At 41.3% G+C, this 15,039-nt stretch overlaps 1 protein-coding gene and 1 pseudogene across 1 annotated transcript; both read right to left on the reverse strand.

Annotated features, from left to right (window-relative positions):
* Window positions 1-5,082: 5,082 nt before the first annotated feature.
* Window positions 5,083-5,898, reverse strand: LOC109481861 (annotated as a pseudogene).
* A 5,546-nt stretch (window positions 5,899-11,444) lies between these two features.
* Window positions 11,445-15,030, reverse strand: LOC109481872. The gene is made up of 4 exons (XM_019784503.1): window positions 14,927-15,030; window positions 12,554-12,712; window positions 12,243-12,307; window positions 11,445-11,598 (listed from the first exon to the last, which is right to left on the reverse strand). The coding sequence occupies exons 1-4, from the start codon at window positions 15,003-15,005 to the stop codon at window positions 11,542-11,544; spliced, it is 360 nt and encodes a 119-aa protein (XP_019640062.1). The 5' UTR covers window positions 15,006-15,030; the 3' UTR covers window positions 11,445-11,541.
* Between the last annotated feature and the right edge of the window lie 9 nt (window positions 15,031-15,039).

Here is a 15,039-nt window from a genome sequence, read left to right on the forward strand (position 1 = left end):
ATTCTTTAAAAAATTTACATGCATAATTCATGCTCACCTAATAATGATATCAAATCAAAATTAAGAGTGCAGACCATATTTTATAAATTCAGGTAGATTCTCAAATTTCATGGCTACTTTGTATTTTACACAATAAAACATTCTACTATACATCAAATGTACTTTGTGACTGTATGTTATTGGTGTTTCTGCCATATACGATATGTGCTTTTAAAAATAAAATAAAAAATACAGAGAAAATTTGGCTCATCCAAAATGACAGCTATAATAATATATGACCTCATTTACTGGATCAGAGTTACATTTGTAACTTTATTGACCTGTTCTATGATATACGTAATGCGTTATTAGGGATGCATGTAGGACGCAGTGGAATGGGAACGATGGAAGAGACGTAAACGGAATGTTGGATATAGAACAGATATATTTGTTCCAGACGACGCCGCAGTGATAATTATAAACTGTAGTGGTTGTCTTACAGAACTGTCATTCTGGTTCTGCAGCGCTTGAATAATCAAATTTTTTGGGGAGGATGTTTTCCTTTCCTGAGCTGCAGGCGAAGAGGAAATCATTTGGTCCTGGAGACCCGTAAGGCACGTAGGAAAGCTATATGATCTCCGGACACTGGTCTTAGCATCCTGTCTAATTATCACCAGAAGATTAATATTCAAAAGGTATGGTACATAAAACTCAATGCCTCATACTAGATTTGCAAACGGTGTCAACAACACAACACGGGGAGCTATCTTCATTGAAAGTTAATTTTTTTGTGATTATTTACCACGTTTGCAAGAGGATTAACATCACAGGTGACTATCGTATTTTCAAGATCTAAAACCCGAGGCCGGACTGTAAGAAGAAACACCGCTCTTTTTCGGTAAGTGTTGTAGGATTGTTGACGCGCTCAAAGTGTGGCTCTCCTCAAACACGGGACCTCAAACACGGATTGGCTTTACGTCTAATCCGAGAGGACGTTCCCACCGAAGACAACTACACATTGTCACCTGATTCGAGTGAGGTAATAGGTAAGAAGTGCCTTTAGCAAGGACAACAGAGTGGGGCCTGCCAGGGATTCAAACCTTCAGATTTAACAACAACCCTTGCCACCTTTGTTTGCAAAGCCGATATAAAAAGAAGAAAGCACATATGGCAGGTATATACCGATTCCTTTTATATCTGTCTATATCAGCAATCTTGTGCACTGCGACGTCCGTTTCTGCCAAGGATCCTACCGTACTTTCTTGTGACTACTGCCAGTTAGTCCAACTGCCCACAATCGACGACGAGAACATCACAAAACTATCGCTAATCTGGAACAATATTACCGACATCTCAAACCTTCCGTACTTACCTAAGGTTGTGACAATTGACATGAATCATAACCTGATTACAGCCCTCCGCTGGCCCTGGCTCACCAATGCACCATGTCTGGAACACCTGGATCTATCGTACAATCGGATCGTTCGCGTATCAGGAAGGTTTGAGTCTCACTTACTGCCAAATGTCATATTTATCAATCTCATGTACAACAGAATCTCATCTTTCCCCGAGGAATCCTTCTTGTTTTTAACCGAGAAATCTGCAATATTGTATATCGACAACAATCCGTTTCGCTGCGACAAAGACTTGTGTTGGTTACTGAACGAGTTACAGTGCCTAAACCAGTGTTATTGGTGTACGCTCAGGCTTGAATCACCTGCTTTTAGAGAATGTTGCCCCAAGTGCCCTGCCAGTAATCTTTACTTGACCTTGTTAGGTCAGGCTGGTGAATTAACGTGTGCAAGCCCTAAACATGTCAAAGATCATTTGTTGAGCGACGTACTGATGAAAAAATGCAACTCAACTAAAGAGACGACATCAGTAAGCTTAAGGAACGACAGCCAAGTGATTGAGCCAAGAATGAACACAACCGGGCACCTTGTGGATCTGTTAGCACCGTACAATACATCCCATGTAGCTCAAAATATATTCTCTTCATTCTCGGTCAGTGCCCAAACATCTTCGGTAGACCAGAGTACGTTTTCAACTGTCTCTATAGCTATGAGTGATACTTTGAAAGGAGAGCAGGACATGATCATACCGATCGCCGCTGCTGTTTCTGGAACCATGTTTATGATAGCTGCGCTTGCGTTGTCGTTGTGGGGAAGGCGGCGAAGACTTCAACACCAGCGAGCTCAGGCATTGCAGCAGGTACTACAGGCAAGACACCCGCTTCTTCATAATCAAATGTACGGCATGGATTCGAACCAACAACAGCTTGACAACCGTGCAGCGGTACCAAACCAAGCAGGATGTGCAGGGATCCAACCATATGCAGAAGTACCCTTATCAAAAATTGAAGATTCCACAAGTCAGGACTGTGATACGAACCACACCTACACGTACATCAGAGATGACGTGCATTCTGCCAGGCAGTTAGTGGAGGCAAACCAACATGGCGACGAACAAGGCAGGTATGAAACGATTCCAAACGAACTGGGCTGTACAGGTGTTGAGCCGTACGCGGAAATACCTTTATCAAACATCGCTGTGGAACCTGTGATGGCAGAAGTCGAATGTCACGCAAGAGACGAAGGTAAGGATACAAACATTAAAACCAGCTCATTGCAGCCGAGTGTCTCTGACTCACCACAATTGGTGACTGAGGAAATAGGAACTTCCCAAACTCCTGGACTACTGGACATTTCGCACGGCGTTTGCAAAATGGAAACGATTCCAAAGGGAACCCATGTACCTGTACCAACAGTCACTGATGATGAAATGACAGATGTGGCAGAAGAAGGTGGCAGTGCTGTTCAGTCCACCAGCAACGAAACGGTCTACCAAAACGCAGCGGACAGTCAAGAAAGTACCGCTAGTGGTGTTGCCTCGCTGTCGGAGAAAAACCGCCAGGACAGAAAGAACACTGTGAACGAAACGGTCTATCGAAATGCAGCGGACAGTCAAGAAAGTACCTCTAGCGATGTTGCCTTGCTTTCAGAGAAAAACCGCCAGGACAGTAAGAACACTGAGAATGGCGCATATTGTGCTACATGATTGGTGGTAAGGTCGAAATATTGAAGACCATATTGAAGGTACTTTTCGCTAGGTCATAACAAGTAAGTAATGTTAGTAACAGTATTAAAGTAGTGTCTAAATAAAGTTGTAGCAGCCAGGCTTATTTCAAACTATTTACATGGCATTGATCTGTAAAATAAAGTCTGTATTTTCTGTCGCTTATACATACATTAGAAATAGAAAAGGGTAGATACAAACCATTGTCTCCAACGACAGAATATATAATAAATATTGTACAGGAAATGCAGTGGAGGATGACGTGCACTTTATTTGTCATTGCCCTAATTATAGCATGCTAGCACCGAAAGAGATAAGTTTTTGAAATGGTCAACAAAATGTTCCCTAGCTTCATTCACCTTCCCAGTGTACAAAAAAACGCATTTCTATTAACACCTCCCAATTCATATATCTCGCAAAATACCCACTGCACATGGAATAGAAATCAAACCCAACAATAACTATATCTAAAGTAGCATTAGCATTAACTATTATAATTTTTACTGTCTATGTTTGTTAGCATGTTCTTGCAATTAGCCCTCGTGCATGAAGTTGCAATAAACTTTCTCTATACATCTATTTAAATGTAGCAATCTGTTCTAGAGCACACCAGGATACTTTTGCTTCAATGTGCTTTCCATTATTTTTTTCTTTAAGGGCACCTTCTCACGAAATATGTGGCATGTACAAGTTTATGCAATTTTTATAAATTTACATGCATAATTCTTGTTCACCTAATAATGATATCAAATCAAAATTAAGAGTGCCGACCATATTTTACAAAATCAGGTAGATTCTCAAATTTCAAAGCTACTTTGTATTTTACACAATAAAACATTCTACTATACATCAAATATACTTTGTGACTGTATGTTATTGGTGTTTCTGCCATATGCAATATGTGCTTTTAAAAATAATAAAAAATACAGAGCAAATCTGGCTCATCCAAAATGACAGCTAATAATAATATATGACTGACTATCAGAGTTACATTTGCAACTTTATTGACTTGTTCTATTATATACGTAGTGCATAATTAGGGATGCATGTAGGACGCAGTGGAATAATGGGAACGATGGAAGAGACGTAAACGGAATGTTGGATATTGAACAGATATCTCTGTTCCAGACGACGCCGCAGTGATAATTATAAACAGCAGTGGTTGTCTTACAGAACTGTCATTCTGGTTCTGCAGCGCTTGAATAATCAAATTTTGGGAGGAATTTTTTTTCTTTCCTGAGCTGCAGGCGAAGAGGAAATCATTTGGTCCCGGAGAACCGTAAGGCACGTGGGAAAACTATATGATCTCCGGACACTGGTTTTAGCATCCTGTCTAATTATCGCCAGAAAATTAATATTCAAAAGGTATGGTGCACAAAACATTATACATCACACTAGATTTGCAAACGGTGTCATCAACACAACACGAGAGCTATCTTCATTGAAAGTGAAATATCAGTTGTGTTGCATATGAAATCGCACTTTACCAAAGCAAAATATACTGTCAGAATCTCTACGAAACAGACACACACCTTACACCTGACCAAACATTGCCAGAGCTGCCAATGTAGCAGACTTGGTACTTACACTTGACTTAATTATAATGATGAAAGTGACAACAGTTCCTGTTTTTGTCAAGAATGTCTAAAGTAAAACTAACAAAAGTAACATTATCCGCAAACAACCATCAATGTGAGACAGTTTTAATGATGCAAGTAGAGGTAGACTCTTCTACCTTTTACCCCATTAAAATTATCAAATATCAAATATCTTCAATCTCATTCATTAAAACTTTGCAAACACAAACTAAGCGAAAGGCCAGCTTTTTCAAAAGCATTTCTTGTTTCGACTAAATGGACATTTTGGAGGTTGGACTACCCTGTCAATGTGACTTCCATAGTTCAACACCCAGGTAGGTGGTTTTTGACAGTTTATTCCTAAAGTGTTAACAATGCAATTCTGTGGGACTTTGAATTAGTGTTCTGTGCCCTGAGCCCTGGAGGCCGAGTGTAAGTTGAGAAGCACCCTTCACAGTCCCCCCGCAATTTTCAGGTGCTCTCCCGTAGTGAAGGGGCAGGCGTCGCTGCAGAGCCAGCACACTGCCTCAGCAACCTCCTTGGGCGCCGCGAAGCGACCGACAGGAATCATCTTCGGGTCCTGCATCTCCCGAAAATCCGGTGGCGACAGTTCCCACAGCCGATCTAGCATGGGGTGGCAACGGGGCCTGGACAGACGGCGTTGACGCGTATCCCGTCCTTGGCGTACTCCAACGCGGCTGTCTGGGTCAGCCCAAGGACGGCAAACTTGGACGCGCAGTAGGGGATCGTGTACATGAATGGGACTAGACCTGCCATACTGCAGGCGTTGACGATACTGCCCCGCGCCCCGCGGAAGCGGCACACGTCCGGCTTGTCGGCCCATCTAGCCGGGTCGCTCACGACGGGATCCTGCTGAAGCATCTGGGCGACCTCGTACTTCAGACACAGCCACACGCCCTTGGCGTTCACGGCCATGACGCGGTCGAACTCTTCCTCGGGAGTGTCCACGATTTTGGCGGGAGTTCCCATGATCCCGGCGCAGTTGAAGGCGCAGTCGATCCGCCCGAAGTGCTGAACCGCGGCGGTTACCATGGCTTCCACGCTTGTCGCCATGGTAACGTCTACCTGGACGGCGATCCCCGGAGTTTGGAGCATGCCCAGTGTCTCCCTCCTTGGCGCTCGGCTCGTCGATATCAGCCACCACACAGCTGCACCCGAGCTCAGCAAACCGGACAGCCGTGGCACGACCGATGCCGCTCCCGCCTCCCGTTACCAGGGCAACGCGCTTCCGAGTGTCTGTCGCCATGGTTACAGACCTGCACCTAGAAGACAGAATTTTATCTTTATCATTTCAATGAATTATGGCCGATTTTTACGGAGCACTTGTTACGTTGTTGTTGTTTTCTGAACAGCGTCACATACGTACGAGTCATAAAATGATCACGTACACATTTCGATCTTTGTTCTCTTGACACGGCTACCTCTACTATAATGGTACTATAATTATGCTGTGACACGGTTTGCCCGTAGGCGTGCAACATACTGTAACAAAGCCAAATATATCGGACCTTTAGCATGAGGGCCTGCATGGGGGGTAGCGATTACAAATTACACAAAGTTGTCGCCGCCGATTACGAATTATGTAGGTTAAATTCTCAGAGCTGACTACGACTTTACGCTATGCGGCTAATGTACTGATTACGAATTGGGGGTGCTGCTTACGGATTACGAAGATTAAAAAGGCCTGATTACGCCTGACGAAAAAGGGCAGCCACCATTGTATAACAAACGGATACTAGTATTCTACTAAATTGACGACTAAAGGGTCCAGCGAAAGGTACATGAGCTGTCCCCTGAAATTCTACCTCAGTTGGACCACTCAGTGGACAAAGTTCCGTGGTCTTATCTTACCACAGAGGAAGAAAGGAAAACGACGTTATAAGTTATAAAACTCGGTCGTAGCACGGCGTACTATGACTGAACTACCCCCCCCCCACATGTGCACACAAAATACTTCCAATATCTCTCTAAGATTCACCTGTGTTTTGAAGACTGAGGTTGAATGAGACCGGATCTTGAGATCTCGTCTGGAATAATGGCGTTCTCACAATGACTTTCAGTCTGACTGAGGTAAGGGTCAAATTCCGGTCCCCAGACTCAAGCTCAACATTGCCGAAGGGCATTGTTATATGGTCTGGTAGATGCCAACCCTCTTGCGTGCGAATGGCGTTTATTTTTGGGAGAGTGCCAGCACTCGGTCGGCACAGGATCTGGCGGAATTTACTTTTTTTTATTGGAAGGGGGGGGGGTCCTCCGCATTTGATAGGTGTGTATTACTGACGTTGATATCCTGTCAATATATGTATGTTAAGTACTTGTATCTGTTTCTGTGCTCGTATGCACGTAAATAGTCCGATGGATATGCATATGAATGTACAATAGAGAAGGAGATATCCATCCGCGGCAAGATACTTGTTTTGGTCGTTTTGCAGCTTTAACTCACGGTGGATTCGACAGATTTCTTTCCTATTTAAAATACCTTCGCAATGAGGTAATCTCGACGTTCTTATAAACTAAGTCAACGTCACTCGTTCACGCGTTCGATGCAATACGTTCTCGGTACTTTCTCTGTCTTCTTGTATTTCTCTGTCTTGTTGTTGTTTTTACTATCTCTTTCTTCTCCATCATGCTTTGCACTGCTTTCAAAATTGCTTAATGACAAGACGGTTAACATTTCAATTCAACAAGTAAACATGCTACAAATGTTAGCAAAAAAAATCAACACCCCCTACATAATGGTTTGCTCTCAAGTGTGCATTATTCTGCATCAAAGGCACACTTGTGAAATAATACACACTTGGGATGATTTTGCAATACTTGTATCATGCTTACTGTGGCATTATGGTGTCATAATCAATATAAAAAGGGGGGCTTCCTATTGGTCAACGCCATCTGGCTATATGATAATACAAATTATACGCAGGTACACAATGAATAATAAAGAAACTTCAGACTGTTGAATTTGAAATAAATCTATATAGTTTATTCTGATATGTATCTCCCGCCACCAAAGACTTCTTTCTTCGACTATTTTTAAATTATTAAATGATATGAAAATAGTGACAATGATTTCTCTGCCAAAGTTGTTACACACATTGAAGATTATATTGCGGGTATTAGAATCTAAATCTACTGGTTTCTATATACATATTGATTTCTTAAACTATTTTGAACTTTATGCTGCTGGCACTGTATGGGATGGAAAAATCTTCATATCAGGTATAAGATAAAGGTGAATATAAAACCGCTTGGTTTAAAAGCTACTATTCCTACCATTAATAATATCAAACAATCTAAATACAACTGTTTCTTCTATGCTTTCAAGATATATATCTTGCTATACACAAGTTATTTTGTTTTAATTCACTTATTAAATTTGGTGCTATCAATGCCATTTTATTTTGACATCAGCCCTCCTAATATTAAGCGACTTAGATAATATCAAACAAGCTTGAATCATATCAAACAGGCTTAATTCTTATAAAGTACGTGCATTAAGTGCATCCTTATATAATATGACAAGCAGACATATCAATTTGCTCATGTCGGTTCGATCGTCTCACTTCTTCACAAAGTAAGTTGAATCAACCCTAGTCAATTTCCAAGTGTCATTCAGGAAGTGGAGGTGCCAAAATATTACACCATACGATTGGTATAAAAGCTGGAAACACAGCTGTTAGCCATGTTTGTTTACATTCTTTCAGTTTTGGTTGTGGCACAAAATGAACCTCGTGTGGGCTGTTTTAGTGTCAACAATAAAGACGAAGTGTGTAATAATTGCACAAATATGTTGAAAAGTAGAAGTAAATGACATTAATGATGTAATACAGATTGATGAAGATGAAAATTTCAATTAAAATGTTTCAATTTTTGGTGCAAAAATGTTACATAATGCCCCTTTAAAGTGTTCGTAAGGAGTTCATATTTCGTACGTAGGGCCAGGTCTGCTTTCTAGCCTTTCTTTTTGCCATTCGTTTCTTTTCCCTCTTCTTTTGGGTTTGTATCGCTATAGCAATCGCTATCAATATGATGACAGGGAAGATGCCCAGAAGACCGAGCCACCTGATATCAAATGCTTGCGACGTGTCAGAAGTCTCCACATCTGGAATAGAAAATAATAAATATCTGATATTGGAGTTTCTTTTACACTGCCAGTAATGTCTCTCTCCTGCTTACGTTTCGATGCCTGTCAGACATCTTCTTCAGAGGTTCTGACTGGAGTGCTGTTTCTCACCGCTATATGTAGCTGGTATAGGTGGCGCTTTTGCCGTGAGAACACAATCCCAAACGTGGCTAATTTTGTATTCCCCCTACCGTGAGAACACAATCCCAAACGTGGCTAATTTTGTATCCCCCCTACCGTGAGAACACAATCCCAAACGTGGCTAATTTTGTATCCCCCCTACCGTGAGAACACAATCCCAAACGTGGCTAATTTTGTATCCCCCCTACCGTGAGAACACAATCCCAAACGTGGCTAATTTTGTACCCCCCCTACCGTGAGAACACAATCCCAAACGTGGCTAATTTTGTACCCCCCCTACCGTGAGAACACAATCCCAAACGTGGCTAATTTTGTATCCCCCCTACCGTGAGAACACAATCCCAAACGTGGCTAAGGCCACACCGATTTAATTTTATGGATGACATCCTCTGAAGACCCCCAAACTAGTGCGCGCGGGCGAAAAAAATAAAAATCAGGCCAAAAATAAAAATGCTACAAAACCACAGGAATACAAACCTGGTATTGTGAATTTGGCGCATTACATAGCGACGTATACGACAGGCCGACACATGCTGGATTTTTGCGGAATATAAGAATCGACACTGCTGTACGTATGTACTGAGTTCTTGAGTCTTGGAGCTTCGGTAGCCTGGCTGCCGTCAACCAGAGTTATCACCACCATGCACTACCCAGGCCTAAAGCCGGGCCAGAGCCTCGGAATTTTTTTTTTTTTGAGATCGGGCGAAAATCAATGCGCGCTCGGATGTCATCCATAAAATTAAATCGGTGTGGCCTAATTTTGTATCCCCCCCCCCCCTACATCGGCTACTTAAAGCGGCGAGAAGCAACACTCCAGACAGGAGCTCTGAGGAAGGTGTTAGACAGACATCGTAAGGTAAGCAGATGAGAAACACTACTGGTTGTGTGAAAAAAACTCCAATATCCTATGTTCCACCAACCTAATAGAATTATTTTCCAGACGTCTGTGAACTTAAAGGTACCTACGCTGAAAGTAACATATCATAAACATTAGATCACCACTCAATGAATGTAATGCTCATAGTTGGTACCGTAAATCTGGCATATCATTTGTAAATGTATCGTAGCATTTGTGATTCAATGTAATAATTACATGAAGAAGCATTAGCTGTTGTTTGCTTACATCGTATGAGTGACAATGTGATGGTGCAATACAAAAGTCTGTAAGGTGGCAGCTACCTAGAGGCTAGATGCATGTAATGATTAACCCTCAACAGAACACCTTCCCGGACTGATTAATCTGTACACCTGGGGTCCGCGCGGACCCCAGAACAGTTTTTTGCTAATTTTTAGAAATTATCAACATGCTACCAGCTCAATTGTTTTGCAAACTGATGTGGAAACCTCTGTGTCCACATTACATACAAAAATCATACATTTTGAACTTTTTCTATTTTTTGGTGAAGAAAAGAAGGCAAGAAGAAATACCCGATTTTTAAACCCATTTCAGACTGAAGGGGCTTTTGAGGCCCAACTTTGATCTCAGATAGCGGCTAAACGGCTTGCGCTAGAAGTATCAAATTTGGAGACCTTTCCTAAAATGTCTCTGGAAAAAAGTTCATATTAGTTTTGTACTAGTAAGTTGATGTTTTTTTTGTGTTGCCATGGCAACGGGTAGTTTTTTCGAAAATAGAAGTAATTTTGGTTTAAACATAAAATTTTCTGAGTTTTATATAAAATTACACTTCTTTTCCAACATTAATAACATCTTACATAATTAAATATAAGTTAAATCATTTAGTATTCATAGAATATGCTAATTTGATGACGTCATTGGTCAAAATCCAATATGGCGGACTATGTTATTAGCTCTGACGTCATATGACGTCATAATTACACCAAAGTTATTAAAATTTAATTCTATTACTACACCATTCTCTGAAAACTTGGTAGACATACGATGAATGCATAAAAACATATAAAAACGGAAATAAGGTAATATATAAGAACGCCAGTGTATCCATTATGATCGAAAGCCGGCTGGGGTCCGCGCGGACCCCAAAAGAAAATCAGATATAATTTTTTTGGCGACGCCTCAGGGGCGGAGGCATTTTTACAGTATATTACGATCAAGCTGAAAGAATTTAGAAAATTTTACGAATGCATTCCCTGGGGAATTGGTTTTGAGGTAGCCTCCGGCCTTATGTCTTCGGACCCAGCAGGAAAGGCCTATGTTACCATGCATGCAAAAAGCACCTTTTCGGGCAAACTGTGCCTTTTTGCACACAGAATATTAATGATTATCTTTATTGATATTTCAAATATGCTTTCTTCTATCAAGAAAGAACAAATTTTGTTGCTCATAAGAAAGAACAAGGTGCAGCATATTCAAGCTTATAATGCTTCAAATATGTTTTTAGTTTCAACTATATGATGCTGGTCGTTTTTTTATAACTTACCTGTGTGATACATGTAATAGTGATGTTTTGTGTAAGGAATTTTATTCACTTGTGTGTTTTCTATGTAACACACAATGTATGCATGTTTGTGTAAGTCTTGCTTTTTTATTATTTTTTTTCTTTGCTTTCACGATGCTGTTGCATTCAGCTGCAGTGCTTGTTTTTCAACTTTCTTGCGTGAAAAACATGAATGCACACCCCAATCCTTTCACGACTGGGTTTCGTGCTAGCCAGTAAATTCCTGCTGTAGTCTGCATCTCAGGGTGGACATGCCGAAGTCTGCCTGTGGTATAAACAGAGAACAGAGCATAAATGAATCTATGCCAACTTTGACCAGCTAGGACTAACTTAAATCAACAAGATTTGGGGTCATGCTTTACACATAAATGTAAATATGCAATGTGAGTCGATTAATTAAAAGAATGCAATGAAGTGGACACATAAATACACCCTTTTCTGGCAATGAAATTTGCATGAAGTATACATGCCGTGTGAGATTTTCTGCTGCCAGGTAATATATATAATTTCATTATGACTAGCATATGTGCCAGACCCTAGCACTTAGAACAAGGAGCTTACCTCCTCGCTTAGGAGAAAGAAAGTGTTTTTTTTCTGAGTCTCTCGATCGGGCATCTATATCGCCCAACACGCCCCAGTTTCGGAGCTGGCATCCTTCTTCAATTTATCTAGAGTATCTATTCTGGGTTCCGGGCGTGTGGTTTCCCCGACTGAATGGAGTATCGTGTCACAGGGCCTGGCACCCAGGCTACACTGTTTTCCCAGCAATGACATCATAGTAAACATGTTACCGTATTTCAAAAGTCACACAGCTTATTGTGAAAGAAGTACTATATAGAGATGCGAACATTGCTTAACCATCGTGATTATGAACACTATTGCATAAAATAAGGATGGTTAGGCACTCACCTGGTATTTTGTTCCACTTTTTGATTGTATTCTTGAGTAACTGTTGTGTTTGTCGTCATGTAGAGCTGAAAGAAACAATGTAGTACTGGTTAGCGAAGTTTGTTGCATGCTAGGGTCGCGTTATTCAGCATAGTTCTTCAGCGTTCAGCGTGACCACGATGTGAAACTTGGACCTTATTATGTTGGGATGTCAGCAGGTAAACTACACATATGTACAGAATACGCGGAAATAATATCAACTTGCAATTGTGTGAATAGTATTATTGTTAAAACCAAAATGGCGTTGACCTAGAGATGAGTATATGACGTACTGAAACCTTCTCCGTGCACTGAGATGGTCTCCACTGTTCGGAACCCCGAGTCGTTGGCAGGTGCGGGCAGTTTAGCGCGGACAGGGCATAACCTTATATGCCAGCACCGGTGTTCAGTGTAGAACAGTAGGGTATCCCTCGCTGCATGTCTGAGATTTACTGGAAAGACAAGAAAAACCAACGCCCGGGGTTACTGGACAGAAGAGCCTTGACGTAGAGAATTGAGGGTAAGACCGGAAAACCCCGGCGGAACTTGGCGTCAGGTGGCTCAAACTTTACATAAACCAGCAGCTAAAAACGAGCAGCTATTAAAAACAATTCACTAAAACACTGATCGTCGATACCTGATAAAGACAACCAGCTGGATCTGTAATGAAATACTGACCAAATTCTGCAAGCAAAATGGACGGAATAAACCACACAAAGAACAAGATGAGTGAAGTCAGCACTGCCCGCCCGCCCAGGGGTATTTTACCGGGTCAGTTACAGGACGACAATGATTAGAAAGGCCAGCTGGAAAGATCTGACATATCAGCAGAGTTTGGCTGGGGCCTGCAAAATATCCCTAAGCCACTCATTTGAACACAAGGGTTTTGTCGGAAAGAGGAGTCCGAGAATATCAAGTAAAGCCGAAAAACTTGATCCCGGTGGATGTTAACGTCAAGTGGCACACATTTTTAATGCGTAATAAACTTAAATTCCAACTTCTCTCCACTCGTGCGGTAACCAGCCAACAAGCAACTTTAAACTTTCTCTAACTCCGAGTCAGTGATCAACAATGACGTATCGATCAGTCATGATATAACAACGCCCAAATTCTGACACCGGAACTTTGAAGACACAACCAAGAACTTAATTTCTAACATCACACAAATAAAACGTTCAAGTCACGCTGACTATGACGCTGACTATGATGGATACTCTGCCCGGCCATCAAATCCGTAAACAATAATTTGTAATTCTTATCGTAAAAGCGAACTCACCAAAATTTCCCAAAACCACTGCGAGTGATACATGTCCTAGGGTTAGTAGAACCGTTCCTCCATGGCAGTAATTATATTTCAGTCCATACCATGGTATGGATGAAATATATTGTGTTCCCTCATGTTTCTCCTCCTCCTCCTGCCAAACAGTCAGAGGGATTCAACTCCGCCATCATTCAGCCAAATGACTTGAAATTTGGCATGGAGGTAGAGTGAGCAAATACCCCCAGACGTTTTTTTTTTTTCATTTTTTTGAAACATGCCTTTGAAAAATTTTTATGAAGGTTTTTTTGGGGCATTTTTAGACAAAAAATGGATTTTTGGATCCTGAGCCCTGGTATTACAACCAAATGATATGACATTCGGTACAAGGGTACCTTGAACGTGTGTCTACAGAATAGCAGTCATATATTTGGCATACATCACTTCCAAATGACTCATTTGGGGGACTTAAATGGCTATTTTCAGCAAAAAAAGGGCCAAAAGTGCTATACCCGTTCCATGTTCTATCTAAAGAATGGCCGGTTCCATCCATGGAACACCTGTTCCATTGCGGGTTACCTGAGGTCACATTGCACCTAATAAGTGGTGCGTAATGACCCACACATTCAATTTTATGTGCCTAAGACCTTCAAAATGTATCAAATCTCATCATTGTTAGTTTTTGCATACCTGTAATAAGATTAGTAAAGCTTTTGAGATTCAAAGTACTTGTTGTTGCATCTTTGTTCTCATATAGCTACTATTTAATTCATTTATTTGAGAACCTTTGCCAGTTTTGCACTGGGGTAAGTTTGGAATAGTCCACTTTTGCGTGGGAGGGAGATGGACTGAAATATGCTGTATTTGCTCCCAAGCAAATGTCGGCCTTTCTAGTTGTAGGACTGAATCTTTGTCGGTGATAAATAGCACACATAGTGATGTCCCATTTAGAACCACAATAAGGAAATACCCTGGGACATGACGACAAGATAGCGAGATCCAAGAACACCAGAATAACATAGAAAAAGTTATAGAAATCTAGAAAAAGTCTGCTTAAAAGATACCAAGAATTCCGAACAGAAATAGGGGAAAGTTTACTAAACATACATATACAGAACACGAAGTACATACAAGTCTCGTACAGAAAAAAAAAAAGAGACTGGGTACTAGTACAACAACTAGCAGACGTGACACTGCAAAAACACGGCTGTGATTGCAAAATTTAGACTGATACGATTATGGCACATTTATAACATTAGGAAGTAACATTAAAGCATACATTTTTAATAGCTTCAACCGGTCCTTCGTAGGTTCCTCTGTACCTCTACGGTTTGTGACCGGTAACCAGGTAAACAGTGTAAAACTATAACAAACAGATTTTAGAAACCAACTAAGTTTAAGACCTTACCTATTTTGTTCCAAGTAAAAATCCACGCTGACCAAGCCGGCTGCCGCGGCGCGCTTCCCCTGTCTAGTCCGGTGACCATACCAGCGGAGCTCCCCGGTAATTCCTCGGTGCTG

The sequence above is a fragment of the Branchiostoma belcheri genome, unplaced genomic scaffold (genome assembly GCF_001625305.1).
Source record: "Branchiostoma belcheri isolate BF01 breed outbred unplaced genomic scaffold, Haploidv18h27 scaffold58, whole genome shotgun sequence".
NCBI classification, from domain to species: domain Eukaryota; kingdom Metazoa; phylum Chordata; class Leptocardii; order Amphioxiformes; family Branchiostomatidae; genus Branchiostoma; species Branchiostoma belcheri.